Source organism: Phytophthora sojae, assembly GCF_000149755.1.
Source record: "Phytophthora sojae unplaced genomic scaffold PHYSOscaffold_5, whole genome shotgun sequence".
NCBI lineage: Eukaryota > Oomycota > Peronosporomycetes > Peronosporales > Peronosporaceae > Phytophthora > Phytophthora sojae.
Genome location: NW_009258119.1, coordinates 517,410 through 535,949, shown reverse-complemented (window position 1 = coordinate 535,949; position 18,540 = coordinate 517,410). Strand labels below are relative to the sequence as shown.

At 57.3% G+C, this 18,540-nt stretch overlaps 6 protein-coding genes across 6 annotated transcripts; all 6 read right to left on the bottom strand.

The window, feature by feature from the left end:
* Positions 1–643: 643 nt before the first annotated feature.
* PHYSODRAFT_402931 (hypothetical protein) lies at positions 644–1,072 on the bottom strand (the record flags this gene model as incomplete). Its single annotated transcript, XM_009530008.1, has 2 exons — positions 644–713; positions 756–1,072. Coding segments are annotated over 2 exons (387 nt in total), but the record flags the coding sequence as incomplete, so codon positions are not given.
* A 6,398-nt stretch (positions 1,073–7,470) lies between these two features.
* Positions 7,471–7,773, bottom strand: PHYSODRAFT_252911 (hypothetical protein; the record flags this gene model as incomplete). The annotated part of the gene is made up of 1 exon (XM_009530007.1): positions 7,471–7,773. The coding sequence occupies one exon, from the start codon at positions 7,771–7,773 to the stop codon at positions 7,471–7,473; it is 303 nt and encodes a 100-aa protein (XP_009528302.1).
* An 808-nt stretch (positions 7,774–8,581) lies between these two features.
* PHYSODRAFT_507213 (hypothetical protein) lies at positions 8,582–10,066 on the bottom strand (the record flags this gene model as incomplete). The annotated part of the gene is made up of 3 exons (XM_009530006.1): positions 8,582–8,887; positions 9,245–9,333; positions 9,508–10,066. The coding sequence occupies 3 exons, from the start codon at positions 10,064–10,066 to the stop codon at positions 8,582–8,584; spliced, it is 954 nt and encodes a 317-aa protein (XP_009528301.1).
* Positions 10,067–11,354: 1,288 nt separating this feature from the next.
* Positions 11,355–12,599, bottom strand: PHYSODRAFT_510216 (hypothetical protein; the record flags this gene model as incomplete). The annotated part of the gene is made up of 1 exon (XM_009530005.1): positions 11,355–12,599. The coding sequence occupies one exon, from the start codon at positions 12,597–12,599 to the stop codon at positions 11,355–11,357; it is 1,245 nt and encodes a 414-aa protein (XP_009528300.1).
* A 1,218-nt stretch (positions 12,600–13,817) lies between these two features.
* Positions 13,818–15,593, bottom strand: PHYSODRAFT_252991 (hypothetical protein; the record flags this gene model as incomplete). The annotated part of the gene is made up of 1 exon (XM_009530004.1): positions 13,818–15,593. One exon carries the CDS (start codon positions 15,591–15,593, stop codon positions 13,818–13,820), a length of 1,776 nt encoding a protein of 591 aa, XP_009528299.1.
* A 1,233-nt stretch (positions 15,594–16,826) lies between these two features.
* Positions 16,827–18,173, bottom strand: PHYSODRAFT_509048 (hypothetical protein; the record flags this gene model as incomplete). The annotated part of the gene is made up of 2 exons (XM_009530003.1): positions 16,827–17,325; positions 17,515–18,173. The coding sequence occupies 2 exons, from the start codon at positions 18,171–18,173 to the stop codon at positions 16,827–16,829; spliced, it is 1,158 nt and encodes a 385-aa protein (XP_009528298.1).
* Between the last annotated feature and the right edge of the window lie 367 nt (positions 18,174–18,540).

Genomic DNA, 18,540 nt, shown 5'->3' with positions numbered 1-18,540 from the left:
AGAAGCGAAGTCAACTCCGACGCTTGCGTCGGAGGGTTAGCGAGAGTCATCTCCCTGCACCGGAATCCGGCACAGGTACGCGTCAAGACGTTCAACGTCTCGACGTCCGGCTTCTCAGCCTCCGTCTGCCCGGCACACATTTCTTGTAGCGTCTCGGCCCCAGGCCGAGACTTGCGCAGCGACCTCCGCATGCGCCATCTTCTTGTTTTGCGAAGCCCGGCTCCACTTGGTTCTTGACCTCGACCAGGCCCAGCCGTGGACGGGTGTTCTTCTTTTATACCGCCGGCGGGTATATCCCGCGGGCGAGCGACTTCAAGCCCGGCTTGGTCGCACGGTGATTCGTCCTGCAGCCCAGCTGCACGACAGCATGCAAGTTTTTTTCGGTGCGGGACGTTCGCAACCGTCCGCACCGCCTGTAGCGTCGGCTCCCGGAGCCGACACGCCAGCTTCACCTCGACGCCTGTTATTGGCGGAGCCCTTCGTTACAAAGGGTGCGTCGACTCCCGGAGTCGACGCGAAGTGTCTCTGTCTTTTCGCAGCGTCGGTTCCCGGAACCGACGTGACTTTAATACCTCGACACCATCCATTGGCGGAGACCCCATTACGGAGGGTGCGTGCGTGAGTACGTCTAGCTGTGGCCACTTGACGGGGACCCCCCGATCTCCGTCGCTCGACCACCCCGTTTCCTTGTGTGCTGTCGCTGCCTGTGCTGCCTGCAGAAGTCCGCCCAAATTCGTCGGCTGCTCTGGATACACGCTGCTGAAATTTGCCGATCAAGGCGTTTAGCGTCTCTTTTAAGGAGCCCGAGCTCCGTAGTCAGTACCTTGTGATTGCCCTGCGCCACAGACCCAAGTACTCCATATACGAGTGCAGATAGTTGAACTGACCAACCTTGCCGCTCGAGATGCCTCCTCACACTGGAATATTTCTTGCGTTTCTGGTCTGCAATGCGAGCGAGGGACGAGCTGCCAGGAGAGTCGTTACGATGGTCTTCGTAGGTGATGGCGAGATCCACGATGGCTACAGTGCGCTTGGCACGATTGTAGAGCTGCAAATCTGGGCGAAGGGCTGGTCCTGGGAGCGTTGGCACTGTCTGGTCGACTAGCAACTCGACTTCTCCGTGGCTGCCGCGCGGAGATGCCTCGATAGCGTGGGAAATCAGCTTGAGGACGTCATCACGACGGCCACGAACAGCACCTTCGGTACCAGGACAGTGTCCAAGCACATGACCGAGCGTTTCGTTCCATGAGCCACCAGGGTGTCTGCATGTAGCGTGGGCGCGAACCTTTTTGCGTTTAAGCACGCTGTTGGTATCGACTTGGTTCAGTCGGCCAGCAATTGCAAAGCGGTAGTCCGCTTCCCAGAGACCGCGTGGGCAAGTCAAAAACGCACTTCCAGCACCGCCAATCGCTCGGGCGACCCGGCCTTGGTCCATCATCTGCGTCCAGCGGTGGTAGTGTCGGTATTTCATGTGCATCTTGAGCTGTCGAAGAACAGTCTTGTAGTCGAGCCAGCCTTTGTGGTGGGGAACTTGAAGCTGGAGAGCAGTAGCTGGGATCCCCGTGGCGGCGTCCGCTGGTGCTGTTTCAAATTGCAAATCGAACGACGTCAAATGGCGTTGAATATCAATCCAAAGAGAACCGATATCACTTGAGTTCCTCTTCTTCGGTGCATGTACAGACTCGCCCAGCTTAGAGTTCAGCAGCATCTCGGCGAGTTCGTCCGTGCGGGTCTTCCAATAGTCATGGTCAAGGTGGTAACGCGCAGCAGCAATATCACGGAGCTGAGTACGAGCAATACGCTGAATCGAAGGGTCTGGTGAGTGCAATACCTGCCACCCATAGGCTAGTTGTAGAGCTGCATGGAGTTCGGTCAGCGGGAGAAGTCCGAGTCCGCCACGGGTGACTGGTGCATACAAAAATGCCCTTGTAGAATTCGAGGGTAGGCGAAAGAGATTGAGCAGTCCGCGCGCTAGATGTCTGTCGAAGCCGGCCAGCTGCTGGTTGAACGGACGAAGGTGCCGCAGTGCATACTCAACGCGAGGATACAGGTATGTTTTCACAGCCTTAACGACTTGCCATGGCGCGAGACCAGACTGGAGAAGAGCTGTGGCGTCGCGCTTGAGCTCTGCAATTGCCGGAGTAATCTCGGTTCGGCTCATGGCATGGTCAAACCCGTCTCCGATGCCGAGGTAGGTGTACGCCTCGTGCAAAATCAAGCTCGGAATCGCTTCGCCATCGAGTTTAGCTGCTAGATCACCTGAAACCAGATTGCATCGCGTGTTTCGCGTGACGGAGAGCGAGCGGCACTTCAAGGGATTAGCCTGGAGGCTCGTCCAGTGCAAAAAGTTCGTTACCACCCTGTGCTGCTGGTCGATGCCTGTTTTGCTCGTGCTGAAGACCTTCAAGTCGTCTGCAAATGCGTACACGCCTGGTCGATCCGCGCCCGATAGCTTCACACCGGCATCATTTAACTTATCCAGCGCGAGCAAGAGCGGAGTAACCACTGCCGTAAAAAAGTGGGGACTAAGTGGACAACCTTGGAACACGCCAACACGCAGCGACACCGGGGCCGATGGTCCATCTTTCGCGTTGCCGACAACAAAAGCGGCATTATCATAGATGCCCTGGCAGCGTCCAACAAAGTCCGGTGGAACACCTAGCAACCGGAGGATGTACCACAACAGATCGTGTAGTACGCTGCCAAATGCGTTCTTGAGGTCGTACCAAATGATCCGGAGCTCGCGGTGCTTTCGCCGCGCTTGGTCAATCAGAGTCGACGCCACAAAATTATGTTCTCCACAGCCATTGACAGACCGAAAACCTTTTTGGGCAGGGGCGTGACGCTCATTAGCGTCCAGCCAGCGTGTAAAGCGTCCTGCCAGCACTCCTGCGTACAGCTTGTAAATCGACTGCTGCAGCCAAATTGGCCTCCAGTTACTAGGGTCATCACGGGATCCTTTCTTAAAGTTCAGCCGAACCGTGCCAAGTTTCCAACTCTAGGGACGCGCTTGTGCTCCCAACAGCATACAAACGCTGCAGCGAGTGCAAGGAGCGGTTGGGCAGCAAACCGTCGATAGATATCGTAGCCAACCCCGTCCAAGCCTGGACTGGAGCGCAAATTGACCCGGTTAAGCTGCGTTTCGATATCCTCTTCCGAGGGGGCCTCAGTTAGAAGATCGGGCAGCGCAGTCGCGGCCGGTAAGCTACGCACAGCGTCGCGAAAGGCCGTTCCGACGCGCGCTTGCGGGTCGAACTCGGACCGCGGCGTGTTGATACCGTCAAAGTACTGCCAGAGCTGCTCGCCGGAGAGGGGGCAGCCGGGATCCTCGCCGTCTTCGCTGTCGTGGACCAGATTCGGGTTCGGCTGGGCTGCTGCTGATTGTTCTCGCGTCCTGGCTGCTGCTGGACGTTGTAGGATCTCCGCCACGCAGTCTTTTTCGGCAGTATTAAAACGATGGCGCAGACGTTGCTTTTCTTGAGATCGGCGAATACGACCAACCCGGCGCCGCGCCTTGCGTATATATTGGCGAGTACTCGTATTATTGCGTTCCATCGCATAGAGGTTGTCTAATGCCTCATCGATTCGCTTCTTCCTGTTGAAGTTCGAGTTGCGCGGGGTCGTTGCTTCTTGTGCCGTCGTCGTCGCCTGCGGCCGGCACGAAGCCGCGACGATGCACCAATTGGAGCGCATTGCTCGGCCGGGCGCGGCCGGTCGTGTGGCGTCGCCGCCGCCGCTAACGATGCAGCGGCCGTGTACGGCTGCAATTTCTCGTAGATTAGATATGGAAGCGCGGAAATGTAGCCTTCAGCGGTACTCCAGTCTGCTGCATCTGTGATCTTCGCTGCTAACGCCACACCCAGCCGCTCCGTGTCTGCACACGCAGCTTCTTCTTCTTCGGCCTTGAGCTCCCGAAGTCATAGACGCGAGCGGCGATTAGGGACCGCCTCTGTGCCGACCTGCATCGGTGCGTAGACCTCACCATCGTCAGCATCAGCAGGGGGTTCAGCCGCCACTGTTTCTTCGCACATGGGTACATCTTGGGACCCAGGATTTTCGGGTGGCTGCGAGGCGATCGCGTTCAGAGGTCGCGCCGGGTCGATATCCCTAGATGTGCAGCCAATAGCCGTTAGGTGAACACCACACTCAGCGCGCGTGTTGCGCCGATCAAGAGCGCGATTGGCAAGACGATCGGCCTGTCCATTTCGCTGGCGGTCTATCTGATGTAGCGAATAGTGCTCGAGCCGCCGGAGCTCGGTCATAACCCGCTTACGCAGCCCACTCAGCCTCGCATTATTCGTTCGGTAGCGACCGCGCACCTGCTGAACGACAAGGGTGCTGTCGCCCTCTATTCGGAGGCGCCGGACCCCATGATCGGCAGCTACGCAGACCCCAAGCAGAAGTGCCGTATATTCCGCCGTATTGTTGGTCTCTCCGGCGTTAGGCATGTAGAGCGAACCTGTCCATACTATCACCTCCGCAGGATTGAAGAGCACCGCGCCAGCACCCCCAGGGTTGGGATTCTTACGACATGCACCATCAAACTGCAGTAACCACTCGCCGGTTGTGGCCGCCTCGATCGTTGGAGGCTCGCCGCCGCCAGCGACGTCCATATCGACGTCAGTATTGCTGGTAGGATCACTGTCAGCCATGTCGATGGTGCCGCTGTTGGCAGTACTAGTACTTGGTCATACGGTGCTTTGCGTCGACGGGGCACCGAGTGGGGTAGTGGCATCGTGTAGGCTGGCCCGGGTCGGCTCAGCAGCGGTGTTTTGCGTCGAAATCGGATTGGCGACGGGGTCGAAAGCTGCTAACGGCGCGTTGGGTGGCATCGATGCCGACGGGGGGGGGGGCATGATCCAAGACGTGTAGCAATTTGTTGAGCAATTATTTCACGGGGTAATGGCCGATCCCACCTTGGTTGGGTTGCCCCGAGGCGGTCGGCAATCTGGGTCGCCACTCGGGTGGTGACCTAATTTCGCGGGAGCGATCGTCCCCAGCGCGAAGAGGGCCTCTCCACTGACGGCTCCGACTGTACTGCTGTAGACTACGCGGGCGGCCCCGACTGCACCGCGGTAGACTTCGCAGACGGCTGGGATGGGGGGTCCTTCTAGTTCTTCGTGGGGGGGGGGGGTCGGAACGGGTGCGGTGGGGGCTGCAACGTCGACGGTTGCATCGTCAGCACCGACGGCGAAGCTTGATGCTTCTACCGCCGGCGCTGTCGGCATCGGTAGGGTTACCATAGTGGTTGGGCACGCAAGAGAGTGGCGGGCGGCCGCCAGTCTTGTAGTGAACGGCCTGACGCATGTGCATCCGGCCGAGAATCGGTCCAAGAAGGCAATACGGCGGTGACGTGAGTCACGGTGTCGCGCAGCGAGCCGAAGCTTGGAGCGGTGTACGTGCACAGCGTGCACTCAAAGTGCTGCGCGTTGTGCACATACACGGTCCGAACTGAGGCTGGGGAGGTGCTAGCCGCGGATGGCTTGGGCGCTGGGGCACGGGGGCAATCCTCGTTCGTGTCGACAAGCTCGGTCACGTCGCAGTCGTCTCCAACGTCGTTGAGGCGGCGGCGTTTTCCGCCAACCTGTAGCGCGCGGGACTGAGGGCACTCGATCGCGTCGTAGAACTCGTCTCCATCTTCCGCGCTCGCGCAACGCGAACGGGTGGACGGAGACGCGCTCAACGACAGCATCGGCGTCTCGGGGTAGGTTTAGGAAGTCAAGTAGAAAAGAAGGTACTATAGAAATGATCCTGTGTAAGTACGGTCTTCCGCCATTTGGCGGACGCTGAACGAGCTCAACGTGCAGCCGAAGGCTGCGGTGAGTCCAAGCATCGTCGAGCATCAGCTGCTGCATCTACACAACGTTGCCGCAGCCACGAGCACCAGAGCAGATTCAGAGACGACAAAGGCGTCTACACTTAGCCCTCGAGCCTCGCAGATCGAGCAGCTCCAGCGCAAACTTCTGCAGTGCGTCACCTCGTTCGAAGGCTGCACGAGCATGTCGCACAGGGGGGAGATGCCTTGTCAATACGCATTGTTCACGACACTGGTACGCACCTAAACATCAAACTGCTCGTGGTGCTCAAGTCACAGTTCGCTTTACTTCTACAAGCCACTTACAGGTCGTGTTTCCATACTTCCGCGTAAATACTAGCGCTGTGAATTACCACATGTACCTCCGCGCTCTCAGTGTCAGGTAGTAGGTTTGTTCATACACATACCGGTGTGCAAAGGACGGATGTGTTGAAGGAGTACGTCGTAGTACTGCAGAAGCATTATAGTTTGATTGGTAAAGAAAATTGAATGAAAAAGAGAAATAGGGAGAATAGAAAAATCAATAACTTCTCATATCACTCCACTCACTCACGCTGCCTTGGAATAGCGACAGCGGACGTTCATCAATGGGGGAGCAGGTCCAAAAGAGGACCCAGCACTGCAACCACCGACATCCCGAGTCAATGAATGAAGTCGAATACGATCATCAAAGTTATTGAGGTTGTCTACTTGGAAAGTCAAGTAGAAAAGAAGGTACTATAGAAATGATCCTGTGTAAGTACGGTCTTGACCTTCAATTGATAAAGTTGTCGTAGCATATTTACTAAACCAAAACCGTACGGTCAAAACATAGATGCTTATGTGTCTATGATTGGTTGGATCACTTCAACATGTACCTGTTAGTTGGTAACCGCCAACGTCCTTTGAAAGTGAGGCAGCAACATGAACGCTTGTCAATGCAGGCTCGCAGGAGCTCACATGACAAGTCAAGGTGTCCTTCAACCAAGAACCGCTTCAAGTTACCCTATTTTCCTTACATCGTACCGAAACTCCATCAGCACCCACTCTTGCTAACAATTGATCGCAGCTACATACTCCGTCAGAACATCGAAAGGAACCACATACTTAGTAGGTTAAGATCTGGGCGATCGTCGAGTTGATACGCCCAGGCGAGCTGAACGCGGCAAAAACTTCATTGCAGCCGTCGCGCTTCCTGTCTAGTTTTTCCTCACGACCGCGTGGGCAACAGCATCTCAGAGCGAAGCCGCCACCAACAACCGCCAGCACCACGAGAGCCTTCGTCCTGGTGTTCGTCCGCCTGATTGGTATCGTCCGATCCTCATGTACTGACAGACTCGTCGTTCCGCTCCTGGCTGCCGGCCGCGGAAGACTGGGGGATCGGCACGCCACTCGCTTTCACTTGATGCTGGCTGTACCGGTACGAGCTTGAGCACGGCCGAGGATAAGTCCACGTTGACTTGACTACACTCGGATAACTAACTCGCGATGTACACGGACACGATACCGCTCTTGTCGCTGCAGCGCGAGTCGTCGCACTGACTTGAAGGCAAGGGGGTATAAGCTGATATTAACCGAGAATTGTACTCGTCTCATTACGCATTGTTCACGACACTGGTACACACCTAGACGACATCAAACTGTTCATAGTGATCATGTCACTGTCGGCTTCCAGCCTAGAAGCCGCTCGCACGCCGCCTCTCCATGGCTTTGGCGTTGTTAGACGGCACGACGGGCCACGCCGGTTCTTGAGCCGCGTACTCGCGGGGCATGACGAGGTTGTGCGGCGACTCGACTCGCTCGACGCCCTTGTCTTCGTCGTCGCCTTCGTACGCAGCTTCATCCACCGGGATAATGGTGAGCTCACCCATGACCGAAGGAGAGGTAGGCACCATGCCGAGGAAATCCGAGTCCGTGCTGGCGTTGCGAGAGCGACTGCGCCAACGCTGGTTGCAAGAGATCGGGACAATGGCGGCCATAGTGAAGACGAAAAAGACCTTGAGTTGGGTATTGAGTAGCTTGAGTGTTTGCTGGAAAATTCAGTTGTGAACTCTGAAAGAATTCGATCAAGAAGCTGCGTGGACACCTTCTCTCTATTGCAGCAGCTGCCTGCTGACGAATGTGCTCAACCCTGGCATTCTTCAAAGGATGTTTAGGCGTCTAGCATGGAAATCACAGTGCTCGACTATCGGCCAGCATCCACGCAAGTGGGCAGATGCCCAGATGCAGCCATATGCCAATCCAGCCGTCATATGCGTGGGTGCCTTCTACTGTACGCGATTCTTCTTGGTCTGTGAGCGCTTCTTCCGATTGACCTTCTTCACGCTGCCCACAACTTCACGTGCAGCCGGTCATGTGGTGCTCATAGTACTGAGATGATGAAGCTGTCAGTTCTTATCGATGCACCGCACCCGGATAAGATGAAGTCAAGCGAGCTTCAGCTTGTCAAGAGTTGACGCGGGTAACGGACGTTGCAGCGTGATCCTCTTGTCGAAGGCTACGCTACCGAAGACAACGAGGCAATAATGGCGTGCTTCCTGCGCGCCACCCTCTTGATTAGCTGAGCTTCAACGCGCCAACTTGCAAGCACGCATGCTCATTTCTGATGAGCTACGGTAGACGCAATGGCGAGAAAGATACCAGCCTACTGCGTGGTACATGTATATCTCAACGACTTCGGTCGAATTATCAGACACTTCAGACACTCTTTCACGTAGAGTTTATAACTAACGTCACTACTGCAACACATTTGCATGGGCTTTACTGAGCTCCTCAGCGCTCACCTCTCTACACTGCGGAGTGCAGCACAGGGACCTCCGACCTTGGTGTGCGGACGCTTACGTACGACGCCATCGAATCGCGGTCCTCCGCGTTCTTGCTCGCTTCGAGCAGTTTGCGCTTCCTGTGGACGGCCATCGCCACGCCGACAGCAGCCCCCAAAGCCACACAGACGGCAGCAATGAGGCCGACGATGGCGGCCGTCGAGTGGAGACCACCGCTGCTGGAGGCTTCTTCCTGCACGGAAGCCACGGTGGCGCTCGGTGTTGAAGTGGGCGCCGGCGTGGATGCGTCCGACTGCACTGTAGTCGACGTCTCTGCGGACGACGACAATTTCGTGGCGCTTTGCTCTTCGTTGTCAACCGACGCGCTTGCAGACTCTTGCTCAACGTCACTTGATGATGTCGAGTTGGTAGACGATACAGTCGCAGCCTTGGTGGACGTCGCTGGAACAACGTTCTCTTGGTCGACTGACGATGAATGGGTCGCCGGTGCGGCATCCGAGCTGGATGATGGCGATTGAGCTGCCGAAAGCTTTTGAGTCGGTGTCGGTGTCGGTGTTGGTGTCGGCGTGGGTGTCGGGGTCGGCGATGGGGTAGGTTGAGCAGTGGGCACCTCCGTGACAGGAGCAGTGGTAGGGGCTTCAATTTCTGGTGCCGTAGTCACTGGAACTGTTGTCGGCGCTTCCGTCACTGGAGCCATGGTGGGGGCATCTGTGACGGGCGCGGTAGTCGGGGCTTCCGTGACGGGTGCTTGTGTCACTGGTGTAGTTGTCGGTGCTTCCGTGACGGGTGCGGTTGTCGGTGCACGGGTCGTCGGTGTCGGAGTCGGCGTTGTCGGTGTTGGAGTTGTCGGTGTTGGAGTTGTCGATGTCGGCGTTGTCGGTGTCGTCGTTGTTGATGTCGAAGTTTGTACAGTGGTCGTCGTCTGGGAACTGTCCCCACTGGACGAAAACTGTGAATTACCGTTAGTGCACTCGTCGGCACTCAAGGACAGCGTCTCCTCCAGCACCTCGCCGTTCACCCCCGTCAGCGAAATGCTCACAGAGCTCAGATCCGCCACGCTCTCGCCGCTGCCGTCGATCAGGAAGTAGTACGCCGAGTCGATCACCGACGTCTCCTGCCCGTTGATCGACAGACTCTGCACGCCCGACACGAAGTTGGCCGGCTGCACCGCCACCCAGAACTCGCTGCTGCCCGTCTTCAGGCAGTACTGCACGTTGTTCGAGATCGGACAGTCCACGAACTGCCACTCGATGCTCAGCTTCGTGTACGACTGGCCCGTGATGCTCTCGAACACGTCCGGGGACAGGTCCAGGTCGCCGTACGCGCACCCGGGACACTGGTCCATGATGTACACGATCTCGGACGCCTGGCCGGCGCACGACGCGTCGGTGCACGTGACTTGAGCGCAGCGTCCGCAGTTCATGGTCTCCTCCCACTGCTCGGCGTTGAGCGCAGCGTACTTGGTGACGGCGACGTCCGGCCAGCTCATGAAGTTGCAGTTGCCGTCGGACGGCGAGCTGAGCGTGTACACCGTGCCGTACCCTTCATACGTGGTTGAGGCTGTCACCGGCACGGCTAGCAGTAAGGCACTGACAATTCGTTGCGAACGCATTTTGACTACGGGTAGGACTTCACTGCACTTTGGATGCTTCAGTGCTACAGCGAAATTGAAAGTGGTTGAGTTGCTCGCGTTGTCGGCTTGCTGCCAGCAGTGCCGCACTAGATGGTTGCGTCCGATCTATCAAGCTCGGACGTCGGCCAAGAGACCGAGGGGTGCACTGACGTGGTGGAAAGCGGGCGCGAAAGATATGGCCATACCAGCATGCGTGCGGTCGCACAGACGTCATGCATCATGGCTCCCTTTGCCGAGACCGTGCCGGTCGCGTTCCATTTCCCCGCGACAACTCCACCTGCTGCAGGTGGAACGGTCCGCTTGGTCTCCTTCAGAATCGGCGACCGGCTCTGTTCGCGCCACGCACTTGGGAGTGGCACTGCGTCCGGCGGGACTCGCCGAACGGGTGGCCGCGCGCGATGGGTTCGTCCGGAGAAATGGCGGCGCCGTCAAACGCGCTCGGTCTCTGCTCGGATATGTCACGGAGATCGTCGCTCGAATGAGGCAGGCGTTGACAGCTCGTTCGGGGCGCGAGTGGCTGCTGTTGCACGCTGTCGCCCCGCAGTGCCGCGTTCCGGCTTGAAACTATGGTCGCGCTGCGACAACGGAGCCTCTTTCCGAGCAGCTTGTGACTGGCGTGCCTGGAAGGTGTCGAGCTCAGGCAACCGTCTTCGTCACGAGTTGCATTCGGTGCGGTCTTGGTGGGTAAAGACGCAGGGACGCTTGCACGGCAAGTGATAACACTGCACGCACGCCACTGCAACTCTGTCTTGGCTCCCAGCAAGCCAAGCTTTTGGCTGAAGCGAGGCGCTGTCGACTCGACGCTAAACCACTCGACACTGTCGAGTGGTTTAGCGGAGACTTCACCGAACCTCATTTCGCGCGAGTCGGTTCGCTGGCATAGTGGGGGCGAGTCAAACGAGATCTTTTCACAGTCTCTGCACAAGATCGCATGCTTCAACAATTCTTGTCGAGTTTGGCAAGGTACAGTACATGTACAGTGTAATTACAGCACTTCCGGTTGAAATACTTCGTTGTTTTGCCTAAATACCGATAAACTATGCCCTCTTTTCTCACTACTTCACGCTAACTAACCTACCCAGCTTATAACTATCCGCTGGACTTGATCACTACTTGTACTTCTTCACGAGAGCCGATTTTGGATTCACACTCTGCTCCCCATCGACTCCATGGAGGAAAAGTGCACCGTGGGGCTGTGCACGATGTCGTAGGCGGACGACAAGTCCGATGCGCGAGGCGACGTGTCGTCGTCGCACATTGCCGTGCCTTGCTCCTCGCGACGCTTGTAGGAGTCAATCTGCTGCTTGCGGCGACGCACGTAGACAGCCAGCCCGACGGCAATTATCACAGCCACACACACCAACACGATCATCCCGACCATCAACGACGTCGAGTTGGAGTCTCCAGAGCTCTTCACATTGGACTGGACGACGCTACCCGGAGTCGATGCAGCGGTTGGCGACTGGACAGCATTTGGCTCAGCTGTGACTGTTTCCTGCAGAGCACTTGATCTCGATGCAGCGGAGCCCTGGCCAGTCTTGATGGACCCAGCATCGCCCTCATCCGAGCTGACAGAGCTCGAGCTTTGAGAAGAAGACACAACTGGGGTCGCTGTTGTGTTTGACACCTCCGTAGACGTCGGCGTGCTTGTCGGTGTAGGTGTCGGCGTCGGAGTGGCGGTCGGTGCCGACGAGGGCGCGGTAGTAGAGCTTGATTGAGTGGACGAGCTCTTCGATGAGCTACCGGCAATGATGATAGACTGGGAGTTGTCACTGGTAGCGAACTGCTTCGCGCCATCGGTGCACTCGTCAGCACTCAAGGACAGCGTCTCCTCCAGCACCTCGCCGTTCACCCCCGTCAGCGAAATGCTCACAGAGCTCAGATCCGCCACGCTCTCGCCGCTGCCGTCGATCAGGAAGTAGTACGCCGAGTCGATCACCGACGTCTCCTGCCCGTTGATCGACAGACTCTGCACGCCCGACACGAAGTTGGCCGGCTGCACCGCCACCCAGAACTCGCTGCTGCCCGTCTTCAGGCAGTACTGCACGTTGTTCGAGATCGGACAGTCCACGAACTGCCACTCGATGCTCAGCTTCGTGTACGACTGGCCCGTGATGCTCTCGAACACGTCCGGGGACAGGTCCAGGTCGCCGTACGCGCACCCGGGACACTGGTCCATGATGTACACGATCTCGGACGCCTGGCCGGCGCACGACGCGTCGGTGCACGTGACTTGAGCGCAGCGTCCGCAGTTCATGGTCTCCTCCCACTGCTCGGCGTTGAGCGCAGCGTACTTGGTGACGGCGGCGTCCGGCCAGCTCATGAAGTTGCAGTTGCCGTCGGACGGCGAGTTGAGCGTGTACACCGTGCCGTACCCTTCGTAGGCCATGGCGATGCAGTTGCAGTGCATCACAAGGAGGATCGCAAGTTGAAGTGAGGATCTGTTTGTCGGCGCCATGTTGCTTGTCAAACTCCGCGGAGCTATAAGAGCGATTGAGTTTGCGGCTTGCGGAATGTGAAATGAGTCGCTCGTGGCGCGGTCGGCGAAGGTGGGAAGCGTGTGGTCGCGGCGAGCAGCACCACTTCCAGCTGTTAACAGCTGTGCGGCCGTCACAGGATTCATGCGCTGCAGGCTGCAGTGCAGCGTCTTTTATCTCGCTGGCGTCGTTCGCCTCGGCTTCCATTCGCTGGAAACCGTCGACAATGGCCACGGTCTCTGGCCGGTCACGCGGCGTGCGTGCGTCGAGCATGGGACGCAACTCGAAGGCGAGGATCGGAGCTGCAGGAAACGGCTCCGTCTATGCCATAGACTATGGTGGGCCTCGTGGCGCGACTTGCCTGTCACGCAACACCGCCGTTTGACGCGCTGATAGTCCACCCACAGGCAAGGGTCTCCGCTTGGGTGGCGGGAGCGTGGGACGCCAGCGCTGACGGCCGCGATGAGTGGCAGCAAGCGATGAAGTGGCATGTGCGACAATCAGCAGAGCTGGCGTGCTTGCCTCGGACGAGATCGCTGTCGACGGCGCCGCCTGCGCAGGACACAGACCGGCTCACGCGCGTTCATGACCGGCGCATTTAACGGCGGCAAGATCTGCCACGTCTCGCGATTTCGGTGTTGCGTCACAAACTTCAGAAATAGCTGCCACTTAACGGCTACTTCAAATGGAACATACAAACGGCAAGATGTTTTTATTTTGTGTGGTGCACACTATCTTGTCAAGCGTGCGACGCGACGCGACGACAGTGCGAAAAACGGGACACCGCTGACTGCTCGGCAGATGATTCGTACAGCACAAGATGGCTACACTGCCGACGAGTGGACCACCACGCGTTGCCCGCGCTGGGTCGGCGAAGCTTCCACGCCGCCAGCGCTCGCAAGTTGAGATGGCTTCGAAGAAGATGGCTAGTCACCCCAGGCGTAAGTTGAAGCTGTAAGAATCTGCGCGGATTTTGTTGAGGTGGAGGCTCGCAGTGGCTGGCTTCAAGCCAGTGGCTTGGCAGCGCAGGTTGTCAAAAGTAGAGCGGGAATATCTATGTTGTTGTTAGCGACCTATTCGTTCTAGGCAGATATATCTAACGATACTTGTGTGAGGTACTCGTGATCCATTTAGATGCTGGTGGAGCTGACGGGCTGAGGGGTGGCTGCTGCAGCGTACGGGAAAGCTAGGTGCTCGTCCATGGGGATGTTGGTTTGGAAGTCGCTCTCGCACGAGTAGCGAGAGACGTCGGACGTTTTCTCTTGCCCCAGCAGCTCGTTCAGCTGCTGCTTCTTCTTGATGACGATGTACATGACGAAGACGACAATGACGAAGAGGCATCCCAGCACAGCGAAAACGCTGATGATGATAGTGGGTCCTGATCCCGAGGATTCTTGAGTGCTGATCGACTCGGTCGGCCCACCAATCACGGTGTTGTCGGCGGACGAATGACTGCTTGATGAAGAAGCTGCCGCATTCGCTGGAGCGTCCGTTGGGGCGACGGATGGAGCACTTGTAGCGGCATTCGCAGCGGTCGTTGATGGTGCCGCTGTCGCGACGTTCGTTTGGGATGCACTTGTCGGGGTTTCCATCGAAGCAGCGCTCACGTGAACAGCACCCACCGGGGAATCCGTCGATACCACCCCTGCATGATCGACACTTGCCGATGATGACGCTGTAGCGCTCGCTTGAGCAGAACTCGTCGAGGCATCCGTCGATACCACACCAGCCTGATCGACACTTGCCGAGGATTCTGACGCTGCAGTGCTCTCTTGAACAGCACTCGCCCGGGTTCCTGTTGGAATAACGCTCGCCAGAGCTTCGCTTGAAGGTGCTTTCGTTGCCACCTCGGTCGGATACGCACTCGTGGGAGAATTCGTTGGAGAAGCACTCGTTTGGGCATCTGTGGGATTATAGCTCGACATAACTGGAGCTTCAGTCGGAGCAACAGTCGCCAGAGGCTCTGTCGGAACAGCACTCGTCGGGACTTCCGTCGGAGGAGCTGGTGTCGGAGCTTTTGTAGGAGCAGCACTCGTCGGAGATTCTGTTGGGGGGATACTGGTTGGTGCGTCTGTCGGAGGAGCAGTCGTTGGTGCTTCAGTCGGTGCTTCAGTTGGGGCATCAGTTGGGGCATCAGTCGATGCTTCGGTCGGGGCATTCTTCGTCGAAGATACACTCGTGGTTTCCGGTTCAGTTTGAATGCTTCCGCTGGCAGTGAACTGCGAGTCGACTTCGACGCACTTTGCGTTTGCAAAGGACACGACGTCTTCGATGACCTCGCCCGCGATGCTTGTCATGGTGATTTTCAGGTTCGAAATATCGGGCAGAGGGAGTTGATCAGTCTCCGTTGTCAGAAGGAAGTAGTAGGAAGACGCCACCATTGTCGTAGGCCTGTCGTTGATCAGAACGGAGTCGACGCCTGCAGACATGTGCGTTGGCTGGATTGCAGCCCAGTGTCCACTGCTGCCCTCCTTCAAGCAGTACTGGATTCGATTTGACCCGGTGCTCGGGCAAGTCACGTAGTCCCATTCGATCTTGAGCTTCGTGTATTCCATGCCGGTAATGGCCTCGAACACCGACGGCGAGAGATCAAGATCGCCTTCCTCGCAGCCCGGACACTGGTCAATGATGTACACGATCTCGGACGAACTCGACGGGTTCTCGCACTGAGCGTCGGTGCACCACACTTTCGCGCAGCGGCCGCAGTTCATGGTGCTGTCCCATTGCACTCGGTTGAGCGCCGCGTAGTTGGTCACTGCTTCTTTGGGGTAGGACTGAAGGTTGCAGTTGCCGCCGGACGGCTCAATCGGACCGTAGACTGTCCCGTATCCACTGTAGGCGCTCGCAGTGCTGAAGGCTGCCGCGCTTGCCAGTAAAACCAGTCGGAATCGGGTGTTCGAATGCATGCTGTTGTCGAAGTAGCTGAAAGCTCTGAAGTTGTCGCTGTTGTTGCGGTTGGTGTTGGATTCAAAAGTGAGGAAGGATCCTGCGTCCTGGCCGACGAATACCGAGAGAGCGACGAACGGTTTCAACGAGGATACTGCGAGGTGTTTCGGCCTGATGTGGCATAGCGCAATCCGTGTCGTTTCAAAGTCAGCCAAGTGCTCCAGGCTGTAACGATAAACACACTATCTGCTGGGGCAGCAGGACAGGCTGGCAGGGTCGGAATAAATGGTGGTGATGCATTCATTGTCGACGGTTGCCACATCAGATTCTCGACTCTTTGCAAGAAGACACCATTAGCTACGCTACACGCAGTCTGTCGTAGCTGTCGCTGCGGAACCGGTGGGCCTGTACCATGGTGAGCTGCTCAATGCATTGCGCTGCCGGCTCCGAGCTTAAGGAAATCGAGGTTCTCTCTTCTGGAAAGTTCTTGCGCTGGACTGTTCATGCAATTATCGAGCTGATACCACCCTGAATTCAGAGCTTCCGGCACCTTTGCCACTGTCGATTACTCCAGTCGAGTCGTTTCACTACCAACCACGCCAATCTCCAGCCACACAGCGTGACTACACGCGTCTACCTATTGGCACTACCTCGATAGATCGCATTGCAGCATTGCGATCCTGGACAACTTCAGAAATCAGTCCCATGTTTGTGTATTTCCGGCAACAGCTTGTGCTTCGTCGCATGTGGCGACTGGCTGCTTGGCTTCAATTAGCCTCCTGCAGATAAATCTTCATGGTCCACCCTTGCATTGCAGTGGAGACGTAACAGCTCACGCTGGGACCATTGAGCTTATTCGGCTGCGATACTGCACTTAGTGGCGTGTGTCAAAGATCCTTCAAGGAAAGCTCGAGCTCTGTGCTGGAGGTGGCGATGCAGGACTTCTCCATCGCAAGAGCTAAATAGTAAACCATCAAGATAGCTCCAGAGCGCAAGTGAATCAAGGAGCTGTGGTGCACGCACCAAAGAGGGATTTTATTAAGTTGATGCGGACACCACACCACCATCGTACTGTATTTTACTTACTGCGACTACAATGGCTAGACCTTTACAGTAGGGGGTTTAACAAAGAAATAAAAGCGCGCGCTACACGTTGCCGGACGAGGTCTAAGCTCCATTGCAGAATTGCCGACACGCGCTGGCCATGCCTTTCATACGGGAGACTCTGAAGTCAAAAATCTCAGGGCTTTTACTTAAATGGCGGCGATGTTGGTCTCGTTGATGTGCACGGGGGAGCATAGCGTGTCGAAGGACCGGATCATGGCCGCGTCACGCTCCATGCGCTTGTCATTCAGTTTCTTCTTCTTGGTAACGTAGGCCACAGCGGCAAGGGCGATACAGCCCACGACAGCCAGCACAAGGAGAGTCACAATGACGGGGCTCGTGCCGGCAGAGGTGGCCTCCGACTTGGTGTTTGCCTGCTTGGTGTCGTCCGACCCCGTCTTCTGCGCCGCGCTGTCGGAGTCGTCCTGCTGTTGGGTGCTGTCTGAGTCAGACTGCTTGGTGCTGGACGTCTTGCCGAAGTCAGCCTCGGAAGATTGCAGGATGGACACATCGCTTGAAGACTCGGTTGCTGCCGTCACCTTGCCTGCATTGTAGTCGTTATCACTGCCCGAGGTTGAGTTCGTCGTCAGCGAGTTGAAGTAGGTGCTGACATCGCTCTGCTGCTGCTGGGTCTGAGACTGAGACGCACTGCCGCTAGTAACAGGTGCAGCCGTGGTCGCAGTCGGCGTTGCTGTCGTAGGTGTCGGAGCAGCAGTCGTCGGTGTCGGTGTCGGTGTTGTCGGTGCCGGTGCTGGTGCCGTCGTGGCAGGAGCCGACGTTGTCTGACTAGTTTGACTGGTAGAGCTCTGCTGCGTCGTGCTGCCGCCGAAGTTGGACGTGCCGTCAGTGCACTTGTCGGCCGTGAGCGACAGCGTCTCGGTGATGGTCTCCCCCGAGATGGACGTGAGCTCGATGTCCACCGCCGACATGTCGACGTTCGAGCCGCCGTTGAGCAGGAAGTAGTAGCACGAGTCCACCATGGTCACGTCCTGGTTGGCGATCTTCATGCTCGCCACGCCGTTGGCAAAGTTGGCGGGCTGCACGGCCAGCCACGAGCTGCTGCTGCCGCTCTTGGTGCAGTACTGCACGTTGCCGCTCACGGGGCAGTCCACGAACTTCCACCTGATGCTGTACCGGGACGGGTCGCTGCCCGTGAGCTGCTTGAACACGGTCGGGGACAGGTCCAGGTCGCCTTGGCTGCACTCGGGGCACTTGTCCACGATGAAGACCGTCACGGTGCTGCTCGTGTCGCTGCAGCGCGAGTCGGCGCACGAGACCTCGGCGCACCGGCCGCAGTTGAGCGTCGAGTCCCATTGCTCGCTGTTGAGCGCCGCGTAGTAGTCGCCCACGCCGGGGTCGTACATGAAATTGCAGTTGCCGGCCGACACCTGGCCCAGCGTGTAGGACGTGCCTTCACCGGCGAAGTACGTGTCGCCGCCGGCAAGGGCCATCGCCGGCAGTGCCGCCGACAGGAGCGCAATCTGCCGGAACGACATTCTATCCTGTTTGTATTATTTTACGGCAACGAGCTCAAAGTGAGAATGAGGAGGAACCCAAGTGCCGGCCAGGTGCCCGGTGACTCGGATGGAGTAGGAGCGAGCTGCTTGAGGCTGATCCGGCGTAGCAGAAAGGAGCCAGCCGCGGGCTAACATCTAGGCTTGAGTATGCTGGCGCCGCCACCACATGGTGCGGGTTCTTGGCCTGTGTCTCTCCGATGACGGCAACTTTGCCTACGCGAAAGTGATGACATTTTTTACCTGTTATCTACTATAATCTGACGCTACCCTGACCAAGATGATATGGGTTCATATCGGTTTCGCATACGAAGAAACTTGGAATAGACCTCCCCGACCGGCAGACTGG